We start from the raw sequence: 19,285 nt of genomic DNA, 5'->3' as shown, positions 1-19,285 counted from the left end.
CTCGGACCTGTTTTTTGGGTATATGGGCGGATGTACTGTACTGAAATCAAAGCTAAACAGCTTCACTCACGTCCACCGTGTTATTGCAAGAACTAGGTGGCATCTCTCAGAAGCATCTCTACTCCAGTTATACCAACACTATTTGTAGGGTATAATCAGTAAAACATGCCAGTGCTCTCAGGTATGACAAGTATAAGCTCTAGCTGTATGCACAGACTAGAGAGTATTCAAGCTCAAGCATTGTGCATATGCTTGGGTGGACCTGCCCAGCACATTAAACACTGGTACTATAGCACAAGCTTATGCTTTCCCTATCGGTGTATATATATGATGTATGCCTTTTAGAGTGTACCTTCATTTGTTGATCCAACAAAGGCACAATCCCTTGTCTTTACTATCTGCAACCCACCGTAGCTGCAGCTTCTCACGGACCATATACCACGACAACATTCTACCTTCGAGATTCTCTCCCACCAGTATTCCCGAAACACCTTTGTGGGTCTTGCCTAGACCTTTGGTCAAACTTCAGATCTCTGGGATTGTGAAGTCCTGCATGCCATCTCTTGGCCTCAAGCAAATTATTCTGTTTCACATTTCTACAATGTGCGGCAGACAGTACAGCAAACATACACATAATGGTGGGTCTATCACGTAATCTGCCTCTACTGTTCTTTGAATTACATCAGTCAGAGGCAACCTGGCTGATTATTGAAGCGAAATGCATCGCCACTTTTGGAGCCTCGTGTGTAAGTAAACTGTCAGTGGCCTTGTCATTCAAAGAACTGGAATATCTGCGCATGGGCTAGCTTTCTAGGTCAGGAGATCATTCAATCTCAATCCCTTAGATATTTTTTTGTGTAAGTGTGCATCTCTGTTTACATGGCATATGTGTGTTAATGAGCATGGTATACAGCACTCCTGAAACATAAAGAATGTTGATGAAAGTAGAGCTGTGTGTGTTATTTCATGCCGTGTGCCCCTGTGTGTGGCAATACCTACAGAACAACTTACAGGTTGCAGTGACATCAATCTAAACTGTGAACACCATCAGTTGCCAGATGCACTTGCAAACGTGTTTTGCATTTGTACTGCGTACACATGACGATAGAAGCTAGTCTCTTTGATTGCATACATTGACAGCAGAACGCATCTGATGACAGTGCAGCTGTGATTATAGGGCCCAGCCTCTAACCTCTATACAAGACACTAAACTAGACAAATGGGTTTAGAGATGCTGCATCCACGATGGACTTGTATACATGCACTTCATTCTCTTTATCACTCCTTTCCCTTCCTACTTCCCCAGTGCAGAGTAGCAGGCAAGAGCAAGCAGTAGCTAAGGCCCTCTCTGCCCCCCTTTCTGTAAATAAATTTCTCTCCCTTTCTCTCGGTTGGACATAGATGACATTGTACTGAAGTTCAGTGCTGCATGTGTCAGCACTGTGGAATATAGTGTGCTCTACACCATCACCCAACATTGACTAATATTGTTGCCATCAGCAGTTTTAAACTGTATTCATCGGCTGCTGGGTAATCTTGCATTAATTCATGTGCATGCATGCTTTGTAGTGCTCCATGTGCATTGGTGGCTGGTTATGTTTGATATTTGCTCTCAGCGGCATGGCTACACAGATACAAATGATTCTTCCTTGTCATGGTTGGTTGGTGCAAACATTCTCCTAGTATCATTTATCACAAGGGCTAGGATTGCAGGTTGTCCTGGGTATGTGCAGAGCTCTCCCAACTTGTGCTTGGGGAAGCTTACGACAACACTAGTAAACTCTCAAAAAAGTTTCAGCTGGTGTCACTGGCCTCTACTGAGCTTGTAACACTACATGCCAGAGAGTGCCCTAGGAAGCATTAGAGTTTAGACTGATTTCCTGGCCTTTCTAATGCCTGTGCCACAAGAACAAAATAGTGTGCGCCCGAGAAAGTGCAGCCATCACACCGTGTCAACATTCTCAATTCAAGGATTTGCTAGTTCAGTCACAATGCTTAGTATTTTTATCAGGATGGGCACCTATGTCTACAGCAGCCTCCAAAGTGGGCAAACTGTGCTTCATCTAAGAGGGAGCCATACATAATGTATTTGGTCTGTTCTGGGCACCGCAGCATAACAACGTGCAAGAGAATGGTACTGAAGGAAATCTGACCTGTTGACTGTTAAAGGGGCCCTGCAACACTTTTCTAGCTATTCATAGAATGGCCTCACTATTAAATTACATTGCCTCACAAATCTCATGCTGCAAAAATTTTTCCAATCCTTCAAGCACACACAAAGTTAGACGACGTTATCAGACCGATGAGCGGGTTTCTTTCTCCCTTCATTTCCAGTAGCATATGGGAATTTACACAAGGTAGACGGCAAGGGGGCATAAGAGAGCAATGCCCCGCTGGCCACGCCCAAAGGTTGAACATCTCGGTGGCGAGACAGCTTGTGGCGGCCGCATCATCTACGCTCTGCTTTTCATCTCGGAGGCCCATGCGCAGCAGATGCAGGAACTGTCGTGTTTAAACCGGCTGTTCAAAGACGAAATAGCCGGTCTTTTTCAGATCGCAGATATATAGATATATATTTTTTTCATTTATTTAACTCAAATGAGCAATAACTGTATTATTGAGAAAGTTCTCACGATCCCTAAATCAGCCTATAGCTGTTGTGGGCTTCACTGCTTTATGATGATGCTGCACGAAGACTATGAGAAGTAGAGAGCGATTTTTTAATGCTTTTGACACGAGATTGTAAGTTCCTTGCTGCATCCAGTGCAATAATATTTGGCTCACATGTTTATAGAAGCCTCGTTAACAGATCGGCAACATTTTTTTGCTATGCTCAAAAAAGTGTTTCAGGGCCCCTTTAATGCTGATTAAAGATTTAACCTGTCTTCTCCAGTCATACCAGCCCTACATACATAGTGTTACATCAAAACTGCTCGATCTAGCATTGGCTACATGTTAAAAAAAAAAAAAAAGATGCCTACGACAAAAGCTGCTCCAAGCTAATGCAAACTCACTTGCGTGCATAGAAGTAGTACTGCAAACAGGATTCTGATGACAAAATGCTCACACATAACTTATGCTGTGATCAAACTTTATTCTTATGCTTTTGTAACGAGTCATTACAAAAGTTTACGCTCTTGTACATTATTTCATGTGCTTATTGTGCTGCATTATTCTGACCACAAGCAGCAAAGTGAATAATGATGCATAAAATATCACTAAAGCAACACTTATCCATCAGTTTTTACAACCAATTTAAGGGACACATCGGATCTGAAGGTCGCTGCAAGATCTTGCCGTGCTTCAGCAGCAACTGCTTTTATTGTCTTCCCACCTTCACCTAGGATGTGCTTGACATGTCGTGTATTTTTCCCCACAATCTCCATAACAATATGAAGAACTCCAGCTGTGTCCAGATCCCACCCTGCTACCTTCACATGAAGGTTGTATGGCACTTCCCGAGGCAAATGGTTGAGAACCTTTTCTCGCACAATTAGGGTTCCCAGCTCATGGGGATTTTGGTCAGTAACCAGTTCAAATGGATACATCCACTCTGAAGGTTTTGCTGCTTGAAGAAAGAAGTTTCTGATATCGTTTACTCCATCATTGTTTAGTGCAGATATCATAAAGACACGGGAAAAATTACGCCAGGAGTTCTTGTTCTCACCTTGACTTTTTTCAAGAACTTCCCTTCCGCCCAAAGCTTCCTTCTGGAGGTTTGTTGTTCCTGTTTTTGATGTTTCTTCGGCTCTAGCTAACAATTCCTCGGGGCTCAGTCTTTTCTTCACAATTTTTTCGCGGTTGGCAACTACTCCTCCAACCACCCCACCAGTCAATGAATGCGTGAACTCCAAAATCTGCCTTTTTGACTTCAAAATGTCGACTTTGTTCACAATCAAAATTGAGGTTAAGTGTGCGTTGCACTCGAGTAACCTCAGGGTCTCCTCGTCGAGCATGTGACGACGCCAGTGATCAGATGCGTCCACCATTACTGCGACGAGATCGGCGCCGAGAAGTGCGTGCTCAGGGTCAACAATCATCGATGCTTCCAGGTGGTGCTTTTTGCCGTGATGGATGTCGACGATACCAGGAGTGTCCAGAAACACAATTTGAGTCTCACCATTCACTAAAATGGCTTTAGCATTGTGTCTGGTCGTGTGTACCTTGCTCGATACGGCGCAGACCTTCCAATGCATCAGTTTGTTGACCAACGTGGATTTACCAACATTCGGCTGTCCTATGATGGCCACACGAAGCAGCTTGGGGTTACTTGGCTGGACAGGCACAGTAGATCTTAAACAATTGTATTCAACCAGCGTTCTTGGAATAGACCTATGTGCCGTGCGGGGGAAGTCACTCGCACATGTTGACTGCCGGCTTCCAGACGAGTACAAAACGTTCCTCGCGAGAGCGGTCAGCCTCACGCCCTGTCGACTCGAAAACATTTGTCATTTGTTCACGAGCGATTTCTCACCCTCAAACTTTAACGCTGAACGGGCAGTCACACCAATACTTAAAATTATTTCACTATTTAATAGCAGAATGTGGCTTCGAACACGCTGTGGCACGGACTCCTCCATGCATGCCTCGCATGGTCGCGCACGTGACCAAAACATACCAAAACAGAAAAGCCACCTGGCGGATAGAAACGCGGCAACACAAAAGTTAAAAAAAAAAAATAAAATAGGCAAGTGATCCAGTTTGATTAACGTGAAAGGCATACAACACGGCACTCAAGCGCGCAGAAAATTACACGTATAAGAACAATAGTGTTCACCACAGTAGTGTTCACATTCTTTAATTTAGCATGATCGCAGATGCCAGACGCAACGTCATATGCCCCCCCCCCCCCCCCCCCTATAAGCGAACGTAAGCCAAGCCAGTGACCCAGCCAATCCAGTCGGCGAAGTTGCACGTGCCAGTTATGCATCAAGTCATGACTGTTTTGGAGTGATGATCATCGTGGTTGTAACCGTGGAAGGACAGTGCTGACTGTTGTTCTTATCTTTTTTGTGGACCGCGTCTAAATTAAGATTTGAAATGTCCCGAAGGCCTGAGTATTCAGCTCCTCCAGAGCTATTTTATAACGAACAAGAAGCGGAGAAGTATACAAGCAACTCGCGCATCATGGAGATTCAGACTGCCATGTCGGAGCGTGCCGTAGAGCTTTTGGCTCTGCCAGATGACGAGACATGCCTTATACTCGACCTTGGGTGTGGCAGCGGACTGAGTGGCGACGTTCTGGAAGAACAGGGCCACGTTTGGGTCGGCGTCGATATCAGTCGTGCCATGCTGAATGTGGCACAAGAACGGGAAGCAGCAGGCGACATGCTTTTGGGCGACCTAGGCCAAGGTGTCTGCTTCCGCGCAGGTGCTTTCGATGGTGCAATTAGCATCTCAGCTTTGCAGTGGTTGTGCAACGCTGACAAGAAAAGCCATAACCCCGTGAAACGCCTGCACGCATTCTTCTCCAGCCTATATGCTTGTCTGGGACGCGGCCGACGCGCTGTATTCCAGTTCTACCCGGAGAATGCCGATCAAGTGGAGCTTCTGACTCAGCAGGCCATGCGCGCAGGCTTCACCGGAGGACTCGTGGTGGACTACCCAAACAGTTCGAAAGCCAAGAAAATGTTCCTCGTGCTTTTCACCGGCGGACCGCAAAAGCTGCCCGCTGCTCTTGGCGCGTCGTCGGAACAGCGCGACCAAGTTGAATGCACTGAGCGAAAACAGCGGCTTAATAAACTGCGTGGCAAGGGCCCAAAGAGCGCAGCTGCCTGGATTCAAGAAAAAAAGGAACGTCGTCGAAGGCAGGGCAAGGAGACAAGGCCAGACTCAAAATATACGGGTCGGAGGCGTTGCGGTAAATTTTGAGATTGGGTTGCTGTACTGGTTTACGTTTGTACGTGGCGACACTTCCTGTCAAGTTGAGTGCTTAAACACGTGCTGTTCTTAAAGTTTGAACTTGAACCCTTTGCATGAACGTATCTGCAAATAAATAATAAAGAAAAACAGTAGTACCTGGTACAGGAGCTAATAATTCTGTTTTTTGTTTTTATTAGGTGACACAAGTTTAATACTACTTGGTTGATATCGTGCACTCCGTGTTTTCTGTATGAAATGGCACCATTCTTGTGATGCTAAAGGGTCCCATATTGCTGCACCGGCCAAACCACTTGAAAAAAAGCTTGGCAGAAGCCAAGTAGTCACATTTCGCTAGTGCCGAGTTTTCTTACAATTTCATTGTTAAAAACGTGGTGACCACAGGGACCTCAATTTAAGGCACCTCCTAAAATTCAGTCATGGTGCACATCCAACTTGGGATACTAATTCAGGAAAAGCAGTGTTGAAGTTATGCAGCGATAGTTGTTTACCTAGAGTGTTCATACATCTCTACAGCACTGGTATACCTCTGGCGTTGGTTCACTGCAGGAGACTTTTGCTTATAGACTTTGGGAATAGCAGCCACTGCAAGATTGCAGGCAGGCAAAATTGGGTCTGTGCTATGCTGTGAAGCATAAATACTCAAAGTTCTGGAAGAGCATCCTGTGCCACATGATATTGGTGTTAAGCAACTCTATAAATGTGTTTTTTTTTTTTCCAGGTGTGCACTAAAGCAGCCTAACCTGTGCTAATGGTCATTAGCTATGTGTTTTTATGCCTCTTTCCACTTCAATCTGCAACATCTCTTCGTAGCTTACCGCAGTAAATTTTTTGCAGGAAGCCATACAGCAATGTGTTTTCAAGGGAGCTAGTGACAATGTTATTAGTTTCAATATAAACTGTAGTGGCAGTAAGATGTGCATGGTGTGGCGTCAACACAGCGATGTCGTGAGCGCGAAGGCAATCTTTGGTATTTGTCAAGGGAAGAATACTGCGGAGACGTGTACACGGAGATAGGTGCAACACACATGTAAATATACAGGCGTCTATATCCATTGGCACACTTAAGTGACCCATGCCCATTCTAGAGGATTGGCCAAGATGGGCACATACCTAGTGGCCCAGAATGGGGTAGACCGAATGTAAGAAATATGTCAGAAGCCATTGAATATTGTGCTATTCTGTAAAGAGGTCTGTGTGCTTTAAAGATAGCTATGAGTCGACATTATATACTTCTGGGTTTTACGTAATGCCGAAAGTGCACTAACTGGCACTGCTTTGTTGGTCAAAATTCCGTTCTATTCGGTGACACAGGCACAATTTTTAAAAATGGTGTAGGCCAAAAGTCAAAGAAGCCATTCAATATCATGCAGTATTCAATTAAGAGGTATGTGTGCTTTAGAGACACCTATGAGGCCATATTTTATGTACAGGTTTTATATCATGATATATTATTTCATTACGCACAACAGAGGTGCACTCACTCGCACTGTACTTTGTCAGTCACCATGTGGTGCTTACACAAGCTGGTGCTAATATCCAGAGCATTCCAGTTATTATGCAAGAAGCTTTTAAAGAAGATGGGTCATTCTACTCATATAAGACCAAGTGCATGTTGTTTGAAGTATTGTTGGGAAATCACCAGTAAATTTTAGGCCCTCACATGCAGTTAATTAAAGGTAATTAGTTTACATTTTGGTTCTAATTGTCAAGATTCCAATGAGAGAGTTGTAGAGAATCGTAAGAGATGTCAAAATGAGATGTTTCGAGCAAGGTGCACATCGCGTTGAAATTTTTCTTTCGAAGAAAAAGAAAAGCTCTCGAAGCATGAAAGATGCCATGCCACTACTCATTGCGCTCGGAATAGCAGTGGCATCAAAGAGTCTTAGTGGGAAGCAAGCTTTTCATTAGAGGGTTGTTGCTCAGTGCAGCACATTTCCTTGATGTTGGTACGCAATAATTACCAGGAGCTGTTTGCATATTTTGAAAAGAACACGCATAGCCCAGCTTGCTTTCCCGCCGAGACTGTTTGATGACGCTATCCCCTGCTTGCTAAAATCACTGAGAAGTTGTGCACTAGGGTGCCTTGATGCAGGGGTAATGCCTGAATTTTTATATTGTGGGGGCACAGCATGATTCTCCATCTTCATTGGGGTTGCATTGGCTGCACCCCCCTCTTCCTTTAGAGTTGCTCCTGCCTGCCTCAATGCATAGTGTGCATGGACACAGTCACATGGAGCAGGAATAAACTTTATCTACAGAAATCAGCTGACGATGAAATCGTCCGAGGTGAGTGGCGTCCCTAGGCCAGGATGCCGTGGGCCTGAGTCGATAGCTTGGCTCTGCGATGCTGGTCTTCAGGGCTCGGGCTTGTCAGCTGGTCCTCCCACTGCTCGACGGTTGGTCCGGTGATGTGTGGTGTCGATGGGTTTTGCCCACATTCCCATACCATGTGGTAGAGGGTATTGGGCGCAGAGCAGAAGGCGCACTTGTAAGTATAGCTAATAGTATGCATGGCGTGTAGGAGGGTGCCGTGCGGGAATGTACCGGTCTGTAGTTTGCGGAATATCACCACCTCTTTTCTTGTCAGCTTGAGATGCAGGGGTGGGTAGATCCTCCTACCCAGTCTGTAGTGGCTCAGGATATTGGCGTACCTTGATATCTTAATATTTCATAGACTTTCTCTCTTTGCTGGAAGAAGTAAACGGACGATGTGTACCTTGTTCGAGTACCTAATTTTCATGTATCTTAGAATTCTTTACAAATTCCTAATTGACATCTTGACAGAACACTCGAAAAGTCAGCTAATTGCTCTGAATTAAATAATTGGATGTAGGGGACTAAAGAATTACTGGCAGTTTTCAACTGGACAACAGGCACTTGGTCTTATTCATGTAAAATGATCCATAATTTTTTCGAAGCTTTGTGTATGATTACTGGAATACCCTGTATTTCATAATCAGAACTGGTTTTGGCACGTAAAACCCCAGAAAGAAGAACCCTGTATTTATTCACAAATTTACTGTCACATTGTAGTGACGGTCAAGAACACAGTAGCAAAACTGTGAATGACGAAACTAACTTTTTATTGGGCGAACCTATGCCCACAAAAGTAAGTGACACTCGAAGCACGGCGATGGTGGCGAGCACAGTCGGCGATTGTCAAAACCTCATCAGCGGGTGAAGCGCGTCGGCTGGTGCCGCCTGTCTTCCAGAAAGTGCTACACATTCTCTTCGCGCATGCAATCAGAATGCAGAAGGTTTGGTGACAACGGACAGAACCATCACTATCCAGGGGCCATATTCTGAAACGTTCGCCTAGGCGAAATTTCTTTTTTCGCTTTCAGGCGTGCGCTGATTGGCTGTTTTAGCAAAATTGGATGAGCTGATTGGGTGGTTGAGCGCGACGTCATTCAATTTTGCTCAACCAGCCAATCAGTGCGCACGCTGATTTCGCCTAGGCGAACGTTTCAGAATACGGCCCCAGGGGTTTCCTCAGGAATTGAAATTAGGAAGGGGGGGGGGGGGGGACATTGAGAATAGAGGAGCTAGGAGCGGGTAGTCATCTTTATTTTTTATTAGTGTCCATGACTCCAACACTCGCGACAAAGATTGCGAACAGTTACTTCACTTTACACAAAGACGAAAGTCTGATTTCTGAACAGACAAAATTAAAGAATGACTACAAAACACGTGTCGAGAAACTATGCGGCAGTTCAGACTACTTGCAATAAAACCTACAAAATCTAGCTGCTCAACCCCACTCGCGGAATGCAGTCGTGGAAAATGCTGTAAAACATGCTTGCTTGTGCACTAGGCATCACATATCAACTCTTAATTAAGCACACACACCAGGTAGTCGAATCTATGCTGAATACTGTAGGGCACACACAGAAGGTGTATATGGGAGCTTAGGTATTGGTGACGATGATATGCATGACATTGACATATCAAGATATGAATTTACAGCTGCTACACACAATTGGTTGAATATGTACAAGCACAGGCACTTTGCACATCCTGACCATTCATTGGATAACTAAACTAATAAAAGAATTATTAACCAAAAAGTGAGCATCAATGTCCTTCGTACTAATAAAACTAAACTGCCACAAATATATGTAGGCATTCGCAACGACATTCCGAACAGTTGCATCCGCCTGGGTTTCTTGCTGTAACACCCCACCACTTTCACGATAAAATCTTGAAAAATGCGTCGGTCATTTTCGGTGGGATCTCGGACATCTGGCAGTTACAGGCCTTCAATGGTGATGCTCAGCAGCTTATTCACGTGGTTAGGGAGAAGGCGGATTTTTTCTGTCGACAAAACCCGGTTCAGGCATGAAAAGGAGCACTTGACGGTGGCTGTGGTGTTCGGTAGCAACAAAAGATGACCAACAACATCTTGCAACTTGGGAAACATAGCGACGAAGTGGGGAACAACGAAGAAGGGAAGATAAAGATGATGTGGATGTCAAATGCTCCTTCAGGCGTCGGAAGATGTTCCACTCCGCATCTAAATTCCTCGCGTGTTCATTGTACGGCAAGCCAATTGCTGGGAGGACTTCCCTCCAGTTTAGTGTGTCTTGCTTTTGCGATAGGCACACATAGAAAGATCGCAGGTTTGAGGTGGGGTCGATAAGTCGCTGCCAAAGGTTGTCCAGAATTAGGGATTTGTACTTGTTTAATTGACGCGTGAGGTTGCTCTTGTTATCGTCTTTTAATTCCTCCACTAAAGTGCCATTTTCAAGGAGCTTCTCTGCTGACGTTCTTACTATCTTCGAGCACTACTTCCACAGAAATTGCTGCAATAGCCTCCGTGGTTGCTTGAATCACAGGGCAAAGATCCACCGCTGTCGTAGTTGACTGGATGGCATTGTTTGAAGACGCCAATGGCCCCAGGAAATGATCGACAAGTGTAATAACAGTGATAGTTTTTTCTGAGCGTAGCTGTAACAATAGTCCACCAGCTTCACTACTCATGTCAGCACCATCTTAGTAAATGCTTTCCAAAGCGAGTATCAGCGGCTCAAGTACTTTCAGTATCACAGCCAGCGATTGCTCATGAGAGAGCCACCGAGTTTTTCCTGGCTGCATGAGTTTCAGCTTCAACTCGACAGCATCTTCGATGTTTTCAAGAATACTCAAGTATTTAGGACTCTTACTGAAGAAAGAGTGGAGTGATGAGACGAGATTAAGACTCCTTTTGATTTCCTTTGACGACTCTGCAGCATGCACTATGGCAAGCTGGAGTAAATGACCTCTGCAGTGAGTGTAACAAGGATGAGGGTTGCATTTCTTCTTAAGTAAAGCCTGCACCCCTCCGTGCCTTCCAGAGAAGTTTGCAGCCCTATCAAATGAACAAGGAGCCATCTTGGTTGCGTCGAGTCCAGACTTGCTCAACTCGTGCAGGATATGCATGGTCACAGAAGAAGCCAATGCGTCAGAGATAACTTCGACATTGAGGAACGCGTCCGTCGGTTCGCCATTGACATCAAGATAGCGTATGCAGTGACACAGGATTTGGCGTCCATTAAGGTCGGTGCGCTCGTTGGCCATGTAGGAAAACTTCTTGAACGTGGAAACAGAGGTTTGGACCTTTTCAAGCGTTTGTTTTCTTCACCGTCGCCCCACATGCTTCCAACCAGTCAGTTGAATTGCTTGCAGAAAGCTAATGCACATTTGTGGGTCTTCCCCTGAACCACTGCTCGATTTCAGGATTCATAATGGAAAATGTACTCGGAAAGGATCTCCTGTTGGTAGTGTGGGCTACTTCCTGCTTGAAAAGAAAGGATGCTGCAGCCATGTTCTTTCTCATAACCTTAGTTTGATCGTCGGAACTTTTTGCAGCCTCATTTATGACCTCTGAAATTGACTGCGACTGGCTCAAAATGTTTATAGCATGTTTGTGGTGTCCTGAGTGTCGTGCTTCGCGGCCTTTTCACCAAGCTTGGATGCATTGGACTTGCTGACTGGCTTGATGATCCATGCACCGCCGGTTTTTCCATCAACAAGAAGCTTCCCTTCATTGTATGCCCTTTTGCAAATTTTGCACCAGTAGTCGTCACTGGTAACCTCAATGAAGGAGAATCTCGTGACCTATGAACACCGGGAATGCCCTTTGGCTGAGTGCACTCTTCGGTGGTCAGCTGCGGGCCTTCTGGCGGGAAACTACACTCAGATGCACTAGCGGAAGTGTCCCACGTTTTTACACTGATCTTGCTTCGATGTTTTCAAAGGAAGGAAGAAGCTCTGGATAGGTTGTTGCCGCTTCAGTGCCGGCGTAACCTATACAACAAAGAAAAAATTGTAAGCCTGATCATAGAATTATCATGTGTGTTCGTTACATCTACTGTATGCCTCGCGGGTTAGTCGATTTCACATGCTCTTCTTTATTAAGGCAGAACACCTTTCCTGCATTATAAATGGTTTTTCACTTTGCACCGAAACAAGTAGATTAGAATCAATAGTACAAGTTTGTTGCTTATACTTTTTGTTATTAGACTAAATGTTTCAACAACGCTTATCACTTCTACTGTTCAGAAAAAAGCACAGCAAACATGCGCGAATAAATAATCTCTTCAACCCAGGAAATAATAAATCCGCGAATAAGAAAGATTACCATGTAGCACACCAGGGATATTATGCCATGAACAGAGGTCAACATCCTGCACAGCATACCAACAATCAAAGGCGTGACTCTTATCAACCATGCTGAAACAAATCAGCGTTTATATATATTTAGGCGAAGCATATATCTCGGTGCTTTAAGCCCTCCGAATCGAAAGCAATACCAGAAAGGTTGGTCAACTAAATGTAATATTCTGATAAAAAATTTGGAACAGTTTATACTGCAACACCCATTTCCATAAGATATTAAGAAATATGACATATTGGGCAATTCGCGAATTACGAAGACATCGAATTATGCTTGAGTATCGTTTCGACAGTATTAATGTAGTTTTTGTTATTAATATAAAGTCAAAAATCGAAATAAAGCAAGAAATGTTGCGTACGAAGGCAAGTAAACAAAAGGATTACTTACCGTAATGCGGAAAATCTGGTCAGAAGTGGGTGGATACAACAGCAAGTTTATCAAGTGGTAGACGTTTTGACTGCCTCAGTCTGCCCGTGTTTGACCTAAAACCGAATTACGTCATGCGGCACGCTCCTGTATAAGCACGCTCAAAAAATCTAGAAACGGAAAGGGGCGCCGAGAAAGTGGGTGGGAGCCGCAGTACGTGGAAGTCTACGTCCCTTTTCCTCTGTCTTTTTGACAGCTCCGGAACTTTCTCGAGCCTTCCGTCGGCGCGCGCCGCTTCGCCAAGATCGCGGGGAGGAGGGCCGGGGCCGTGTGCTGGGACATGTTCGCTGGTGCGCATGCCAGCGTCCGTGGCAGAGAAAATCATCCCGAACCACCCCGATCGCGTGGCGCAAGGTGTTAGGGCAGGAGTAAATTATTTCAAACCACCCGGAACGCGCAGGCCCTCCGCGTGGTGCAAGGTGATGCTGAACAAAAATTTAATTTCTCACAGTGAAATCCGTCAGAAAAATGCTAAAGTACGACTTAACCACAACCTACAGACATCTTGGCGTCGGACTGTTATGTGAATGTACGAGAAAACTTAATTCTGTTATGAGGAAACTCAAACACAAACCTCTTTTGCCAGCATTTCTACCGTACCAACAGCGGCGCGCTCGGGTATGCTACTTGCGAAAATCTTATCCAGATGGCACTGGCAGCAACGGCAGCACAGAGAAATCGGGAATTATGATCTTTAATGAAGAGACTAGTAACTTCGTGGTGTCAATTCAACAAGTAAGTAATACCCATAGTGAAGCAATATAAGTACCTCGGCTTACACATAAACTAAGAAAAGAAAAGGGGAGAGGCGGGTCAAAAAACGGTGATTTTCATTAAAGAAATAGGTTTTGTGTTTTTAGTTGTTTCAGCAACATTGATCTCTCCTATTTCACATATCAAGAAATCGGAGCCAGAAATGATCGGGAAAAGTATAATAAACTCGGTTAAAGCACTCGCGGTGGCAAGAAAAGGCACAGATATGACACGTTTTCATGCGCTGATACGTCAAACCGCGGTGTCGCACGCCATTCTGCTCGTGCAAGGTAGTAGGCTTAAGCTTTTTCTCTCCAAGGTTAGCTTTGCCGCATCACAATCTCCCCGGGAAGTAATAATAATAATTAACAGAAGTAAACAACTTTTATAACTTTCAATCGCATTTTTCTTAACTTCATATTTTGAGCAAAACAAGGCATTTGTGTACAACATTTTATGTACTTATTGTGGTCCAATCAAGACCACATTTGATGGGCGTAATTTTTAGGATATGTAGAATGCAGTTATCTAGGAGTTGATGCAATCACTTTACTTTTTTAAGGATGAAAATTTTTAATGTACTCGGGCACCAGATACGAAATTCTCTTAAAATGTTGCCTGTAAAGGGAATCACATGATCTTGCTTATTAGCACTCAGTGGAGTGTTAGGGATAAGGAAAGTAATTTTGCACTGCTCTATCTTGCTAACTGCTAAGTCCAGCAGCTGCACAAACATGCACTGCTTCTCACTTATGCATGGCACTTAGGACATGAAAGCATTGAAATATCCTAAAACTAAAAGTAGATTTTGAATGAAGAGGTCGAGCTCTATAAGTGGTAGAATTTTCATTCGCCCAGCATCATTACTTAAGCAACCACCAAGATAATCTGAAAATAAAGGGGAAGCGGAATGCAGCAATAATGAAACACAGAGCACTGTGGGGCCACAATAAGTATGAGGTGGTGCGTGGAATCTGGAAAGGAGTAATGGTGCCAGCGCTAACGTTCGCAAATGCCATTCTATGCTTAAAATCGGATATCTTGTCGGGGTTGGAAGTTAACCAAAGATCAGTAACCAAAGGCTTTCAGAGCCCACGGTAATACCACAAATGAGGTAGTGCAGGGTGACATGGGTTGGGCCTCTTTTGAGGTCAGAGCAAAATTAGTTTTGAAGAAAGGCCCAGGAACATGGATGAAAATAAATGGGCGGCTAAAGTGCACAATACATGAAAAGCGTGGACAGAGAATGGAGGAAGAGGTCAAGGAAGTTGGCATCCAAGTACAGGATAATCGGAACTGTAAATAGACAACCAGGAGTTATCAGAAAGTGAGAGAAATAGAGGCCGTGAATTGGATGCAAAGAATAGAAACAAAAATGACTATGGAGATTTACAAGAATGCGAAGAAATGAATTAGAAAGGAAAATCTGTACGATAACGCAAGGGGCAGTGCCTTGCTATTTGAGGCTCGAGCCGGTTGCCTAAGGACCAAAACATACCGGAGCAAATATTCGGAACTAGATGTGACATGTGTATGCTGCAGTAAAGATCCAGAGACCACTCAGCACATCCTAATGGAATGCGACGGCATCCACCCATCGAGAACCGTTGGTAACGTGCAACTCCCAGAAGCGCTTGGGTTTAAAGTGGAAGGAAACATCAACAGATCAGCCGTATAGATAAGAAGGAGACGATTAGAGTACTGGTGGAAAAAAAAGCAGGGAAAAGATTTATATCACATGATCTCTTAAAATCATAGGTAGCGGTACAATGTAATTAAAAAAAAGAAAAATATTAATGAGAGGTATAAAAAATGCTAGCTAAAGAACATGTATAGTATATCTGATTATACCGGATCACCTGCTATTTTTTGTACTATAGTGATGAAAATAAATTCAACTTCAAAATCAAGCAGGCTAGATGACTATTTGTTGCCGCCCCGTTTCAAAGGGGATGCCAATAAATCATCATCATCGTCAAATTGGGACTTGGCCTACTTAATGCGTTTTGGACACGCGCGCGCGTCGGGGCAAAGCAAACAATGATTAAAATAATAAAGAAAGGTCCTAGGGACTTCACATTTTAATATGACGACTTATATTGCCTCTGGAAAAACGTCTTCCCAGCAATGCATTTCTGTTCAAAAGTGAAGCCGACTTTAATAGGATCGTTGCAAGCTTGGTCTTTCTAAGCTGGCTTTCCCACGTTCTGTGTTGAAGTGAAACCGACTCAAAGAAAAATGCGATGCGAACGGGTCCCGATAACGCTATCGCGTTCCACTGTTAAATTTTAAATGCGAAGCATTTCTTGCCGACGGCTTTGTCCGTCCCTCCCGCGTCGTCCCACACCCCCACAGCGCATGCGCGTTCCCTCCCCCCTCTCGCCTCTCCTACGCTCCCCCCTTTCTCTCATCTAGGAATTCTGCACGGAGCGGCGCCCGCGTGCCACACCCCCACAGCGCACGCGCGTCCCCTCTCTCTTCTACGCCCACCCCCCTTTCTCTCCTCTAGGAATCCGGAGCGGCGCGCACGACAGGTGGTGCGACAGCTGCATACTCTTGGCGCCACGGTAGTTCCGCGGTATGAAAATGACGGAGCGCGCGCGCCGCGATGTGCAGCGCCGCGATGAGCGCTCGGGCCGCTGCCGCGAAACCATCTCCCGCTCAAGCTAACCATCTCCCCGCTGCTTTGCATCCACACATGGTTCCATTTAGCGGGAGAGGAGTAATTTTGTTTCCTCTTTCTCCGACGCGCGCGACGTAAACGCTCAGCGCTGTCCATAGCGGCGTGTCACCGCCGTTGACGGGGACGGATGCGGCGTTCGGTTCGGTGTCGCCGCGCGGCAACACCGCCTTGCTGCACGCTTCCCACGCTTGCGCCCTGGTCCTGACGCTTTGAAGCCCGGGCGGTCGTCGTGAGAGAGAGTAAACTTTATTGGGAAAAGGCAAAAAAAAGAAGGAAAATGTGGGTGGAGCCCCTAGTCCAGGGCCCCACTGGCTTGAGTGGCTCGGTGGGCTTGGTCCAGGAGAGCCAGCTGACTGTCCTGTTCGTCGTCCGCAAGCCATGCCTCCCACTGCCTTAGAAAGTGTTTTTTTATAGTAAATTTGTGTGTGTGTGTGCTTGTGGAGGTCTTCTGGCGCATATGAGTGTGATGTGTGCCAATGTAGGCTTTTCGCCACACCACGGACATTTGTCTGCGTACGCTTCGCCATGTATTTGTCTTAGCTTGTGTAGATTAGGATAAGTGTTTGGAGTCAGCGCCAGTCCGTCGCTTGCCGTCTGGTCAATTTAGGATGGGGCCTGCCGAACTCCCGTCTTTCCTCTCTTTGTTGTTCCAATATATCTCTCGCAGTCGTTGGAAAGTCCCTACGTGGCATGTCCGACGCTCGGATATTTAGTACTCGAGCTATTCGGTCCACCCTCGTATTTCCCTCCATGCCTTCGTGTGCCGGGCACCACGTGAGGCTGTGAAAATTGCATAGCTTATTGTCTGTGATCCTAATCACCGCCCGGGGTACCGTCCCTGACAGGAAGAGGCGACACGCCGCCTGTGAGTCGGTGAGGACAGCCGCGGATGTCCCTCGGCATTCGGCGTCATTCAAAGCTAAAGCTTCTGCGGTCGCCTCAGCCGTTGCCGTGCATGCGGTTTTCACTGATGCCCCTACTACTCGTTCCTGACACGTGGCGACTGCGATGTGTATGCCACATCCAGAGTAACTTGCGTCCGTGTAGTAGACGTCCGGCTTGCCTTCGAAACTCATTCGCAATGCTCGCACCCGAGCCTCTCGTCTTCCCCCGTGGTACTTCGGGTTCATATTTTTTGGGATTGGTGCCACGCATATACGTGCCCGAATTTCCCTATCGAGAAGTAATGCATCGTCTGCGCTATAAAACGGACGAGGTGCATACCCCAGTCTGTTTAGAACAGTTCTCCCTTGTTTGGTTTTGCCTAACCTCTCTCTCTCTGAGACACAAAACCGGCCGCTGCGTGCTCTTCGAAGGTGTTGTACACCCCTAGCTTCTCCATCCGTTCCGTGCTGGTGCTCTGAGGGAGCCCAAGAGCAGCCTTATATGCTCGTCGTATTATAATGTCCAACTGTTTAATCTCTTGTGCGGTGGTGTTTAAGTACGGGATGCTATACGTGACTCGACTGACGACAAAAGCGTGCACTAGTCTAATTGTCTCTTCCTCCGAAAAGACTTCTCGACTGCGCGTGACCCTGCGGATCATTTTCGCTACATTCATCACCGTGCCCTTCAGCAACCGTATCGCGTGCTCCGCGTTGGCTTTCGGTTGAATCCATATCCCCAAAATTTTTAGGGTTTGCACTTCGCGGTCTTCCTGTCCGTTCAGAGTGAGTTCTATACTCGACCGGTTTGCCCGCCTGGCTTATCTTGCACGCACCCGAACGAACTCCGACTTTTCGGGGGCGCATGCCATTCCCGCCTCTCGTGCGAAAAGCTCTACCTGGTCGATGGCCCATTGCAAAAGGTCCTGTTTTTCACCGTAGGATCCTTGAGTTACCCATATGGGGATATCATCCGCGTATATGGCACTTCCTAATCTCGCTTCCCTTTCCAACTCTGTTGCTAACCTCCTTATGGTCACATTAAAGAGGAGCGGAGAAAGTGGGGAGCCCTGGTGGGTACCCCGGTTCGGCAGCGTGAAAGGTTCTAACCTTGTGGATCCTATTCCTATGGTCGCCCTACGATTACACAGGAAGCTCTTTGCGTATTGATATATTCTCCTCCCCGCAGCCCACTGACACCAGGCCCTGCAGAATGGCCTCGTGAGATATTGTATCGAAGGCTTTCCGCAAGTCTAAGGCCAGCACTACGTTGTCATCTGCCCCAATATGTGGGTGTAGTACCTCCTGCTGTAAAGCTAGGAAAACATCCTGGGCAGATATGTTGGGACGGAAACCAAACATGTTCTCGGGAAAAAGGTAGTTTGTCTCCATGTGGTCCGCGAGTCGAGTTTGTACTACTTTTTCGAAGAGGTTTCCTGCACAGGAGGTCAGGGACATAGGCCTGAGATTGTGTATATCTCGAGGCTTGCCCGGTTTCGGAATCAAGAAGATGTTGGCTGATTTCAATTCGATGGGGACCTCTCCTCCTTCTATCCATACCTGTTCATTAAAGTATTTGGTGAGCTCCTCCAAACTCTCGTGGCTGAGGTTCCGGATCATGGCATTTGTGATCTGATCCGGTCCCGGTGCCGTGTTCCTTTGAAAGGATTGAGCCGCCGCGCACACCTCAGCCACGGTAATCGGGGCGTCCATATCCGGCTGGGGCGGTCCCTCGTACCGTTCTTTGCGAGGCGTTATGTCACCCTCAGTTGGTCCCACATAAAAATGCTTGAGCTTTTGGATCAAGTCCTCTGGGTCGCCTGCGTACTCGTTTTAGCGTTTTCTGTGCAGCCGTTTTAGTTCCCCCCGGGTTCACCATGCTGCGGAGGACATACCACATTTTCTTCGTCCCCAGCGTTCCCCTGAGCGAGTCGCAAAATTGACGCCAATTCCCCTCATATAGTTCCTGCGCATACGAATTCGCCTGCTCGGCCAGTTGAG

General features: G+C 46.0%; 2 protein-coding genes across 2 annotated transcripts; one reads left to right on the top strand and one right to left on the bottom strand.

Moving 5' to 3' along the window:
• Positions 1–3,074: 3,074 nt before the first annotated feature.
• Positions 3,075–4,607, bottom strand: LOC119431262 (GTPase Era, mitochondrial). Its single transcript, XM_037698738.2, has one exon. The coding sequence runs from the start codon at positions 4,443–4,445 to the stop codon at positions 3,231–3,233; it is 1,215 nt and encodes a 404-aa protein (XP_037554666.1). The 5' UTR covers positions 4,446–4,607; the 3' UTR covers positions 3,075–3,230.
• Positions 4,608–4,887: 280 nt separating this feature from the next.
• Positions 4,888–6,029, top strand: LOC119431252 (probable 18S rRNA (guanine-N(7))-methyltransferase). Its single transcript, XM_037698732.2, has one exon. It carries the CDS (start codon positions 5,041–5,043, stop codon positions 5,869–5,871), a length of 831 nt encoding a protein of 276 aa, XP_037554660.1. The 5' UTR covers positions 4,888–5,040; the 3' UTR covers positions 5,872–6,029.
• The last annotated feature ends 13,256 nt before the right edge of the window (positions 6,030–19,285 follow it).

The sequence above is a fragment of the Dermacentor silvarum genome, chromosome 1 (genome assembly GCF_013339745.2).
Source record: "Dermacentor silvarum isolate Dsil-2018 chromosome 1, BIME_Dsil_1.4, whole genome shotgun sequence".
Classification (NCBI taxonomy): domain Eukaryota; kingdom Metazoa; phylum Arthropoda; class Arachnida; order Ixodida; family Ixodidae; genus Dermacentor; species Dermacentor silvarum.
The sequence above is the reverse complement of the archived record's forward strand: the minus strand, read 5'-3'. Positions and strand labels throughout refer to the sequence as shown.

Coding starts and splice junctions, on each gene's coding strand:
- LOC119431262 (XM_037698738.2), bottom strand. CDS start 4,445: ATGTTTTCGAGTCGACAGGGCGTGAGGCTGACCGCTCTCGCGAGGAAC.
- LOC119431252 (XM_037698732.2), top strand. CDS start 5,041: ATGTCCCGAAGGCCTGAGTATTCAGCTCCTCCAGAGCTATTTTATAAC.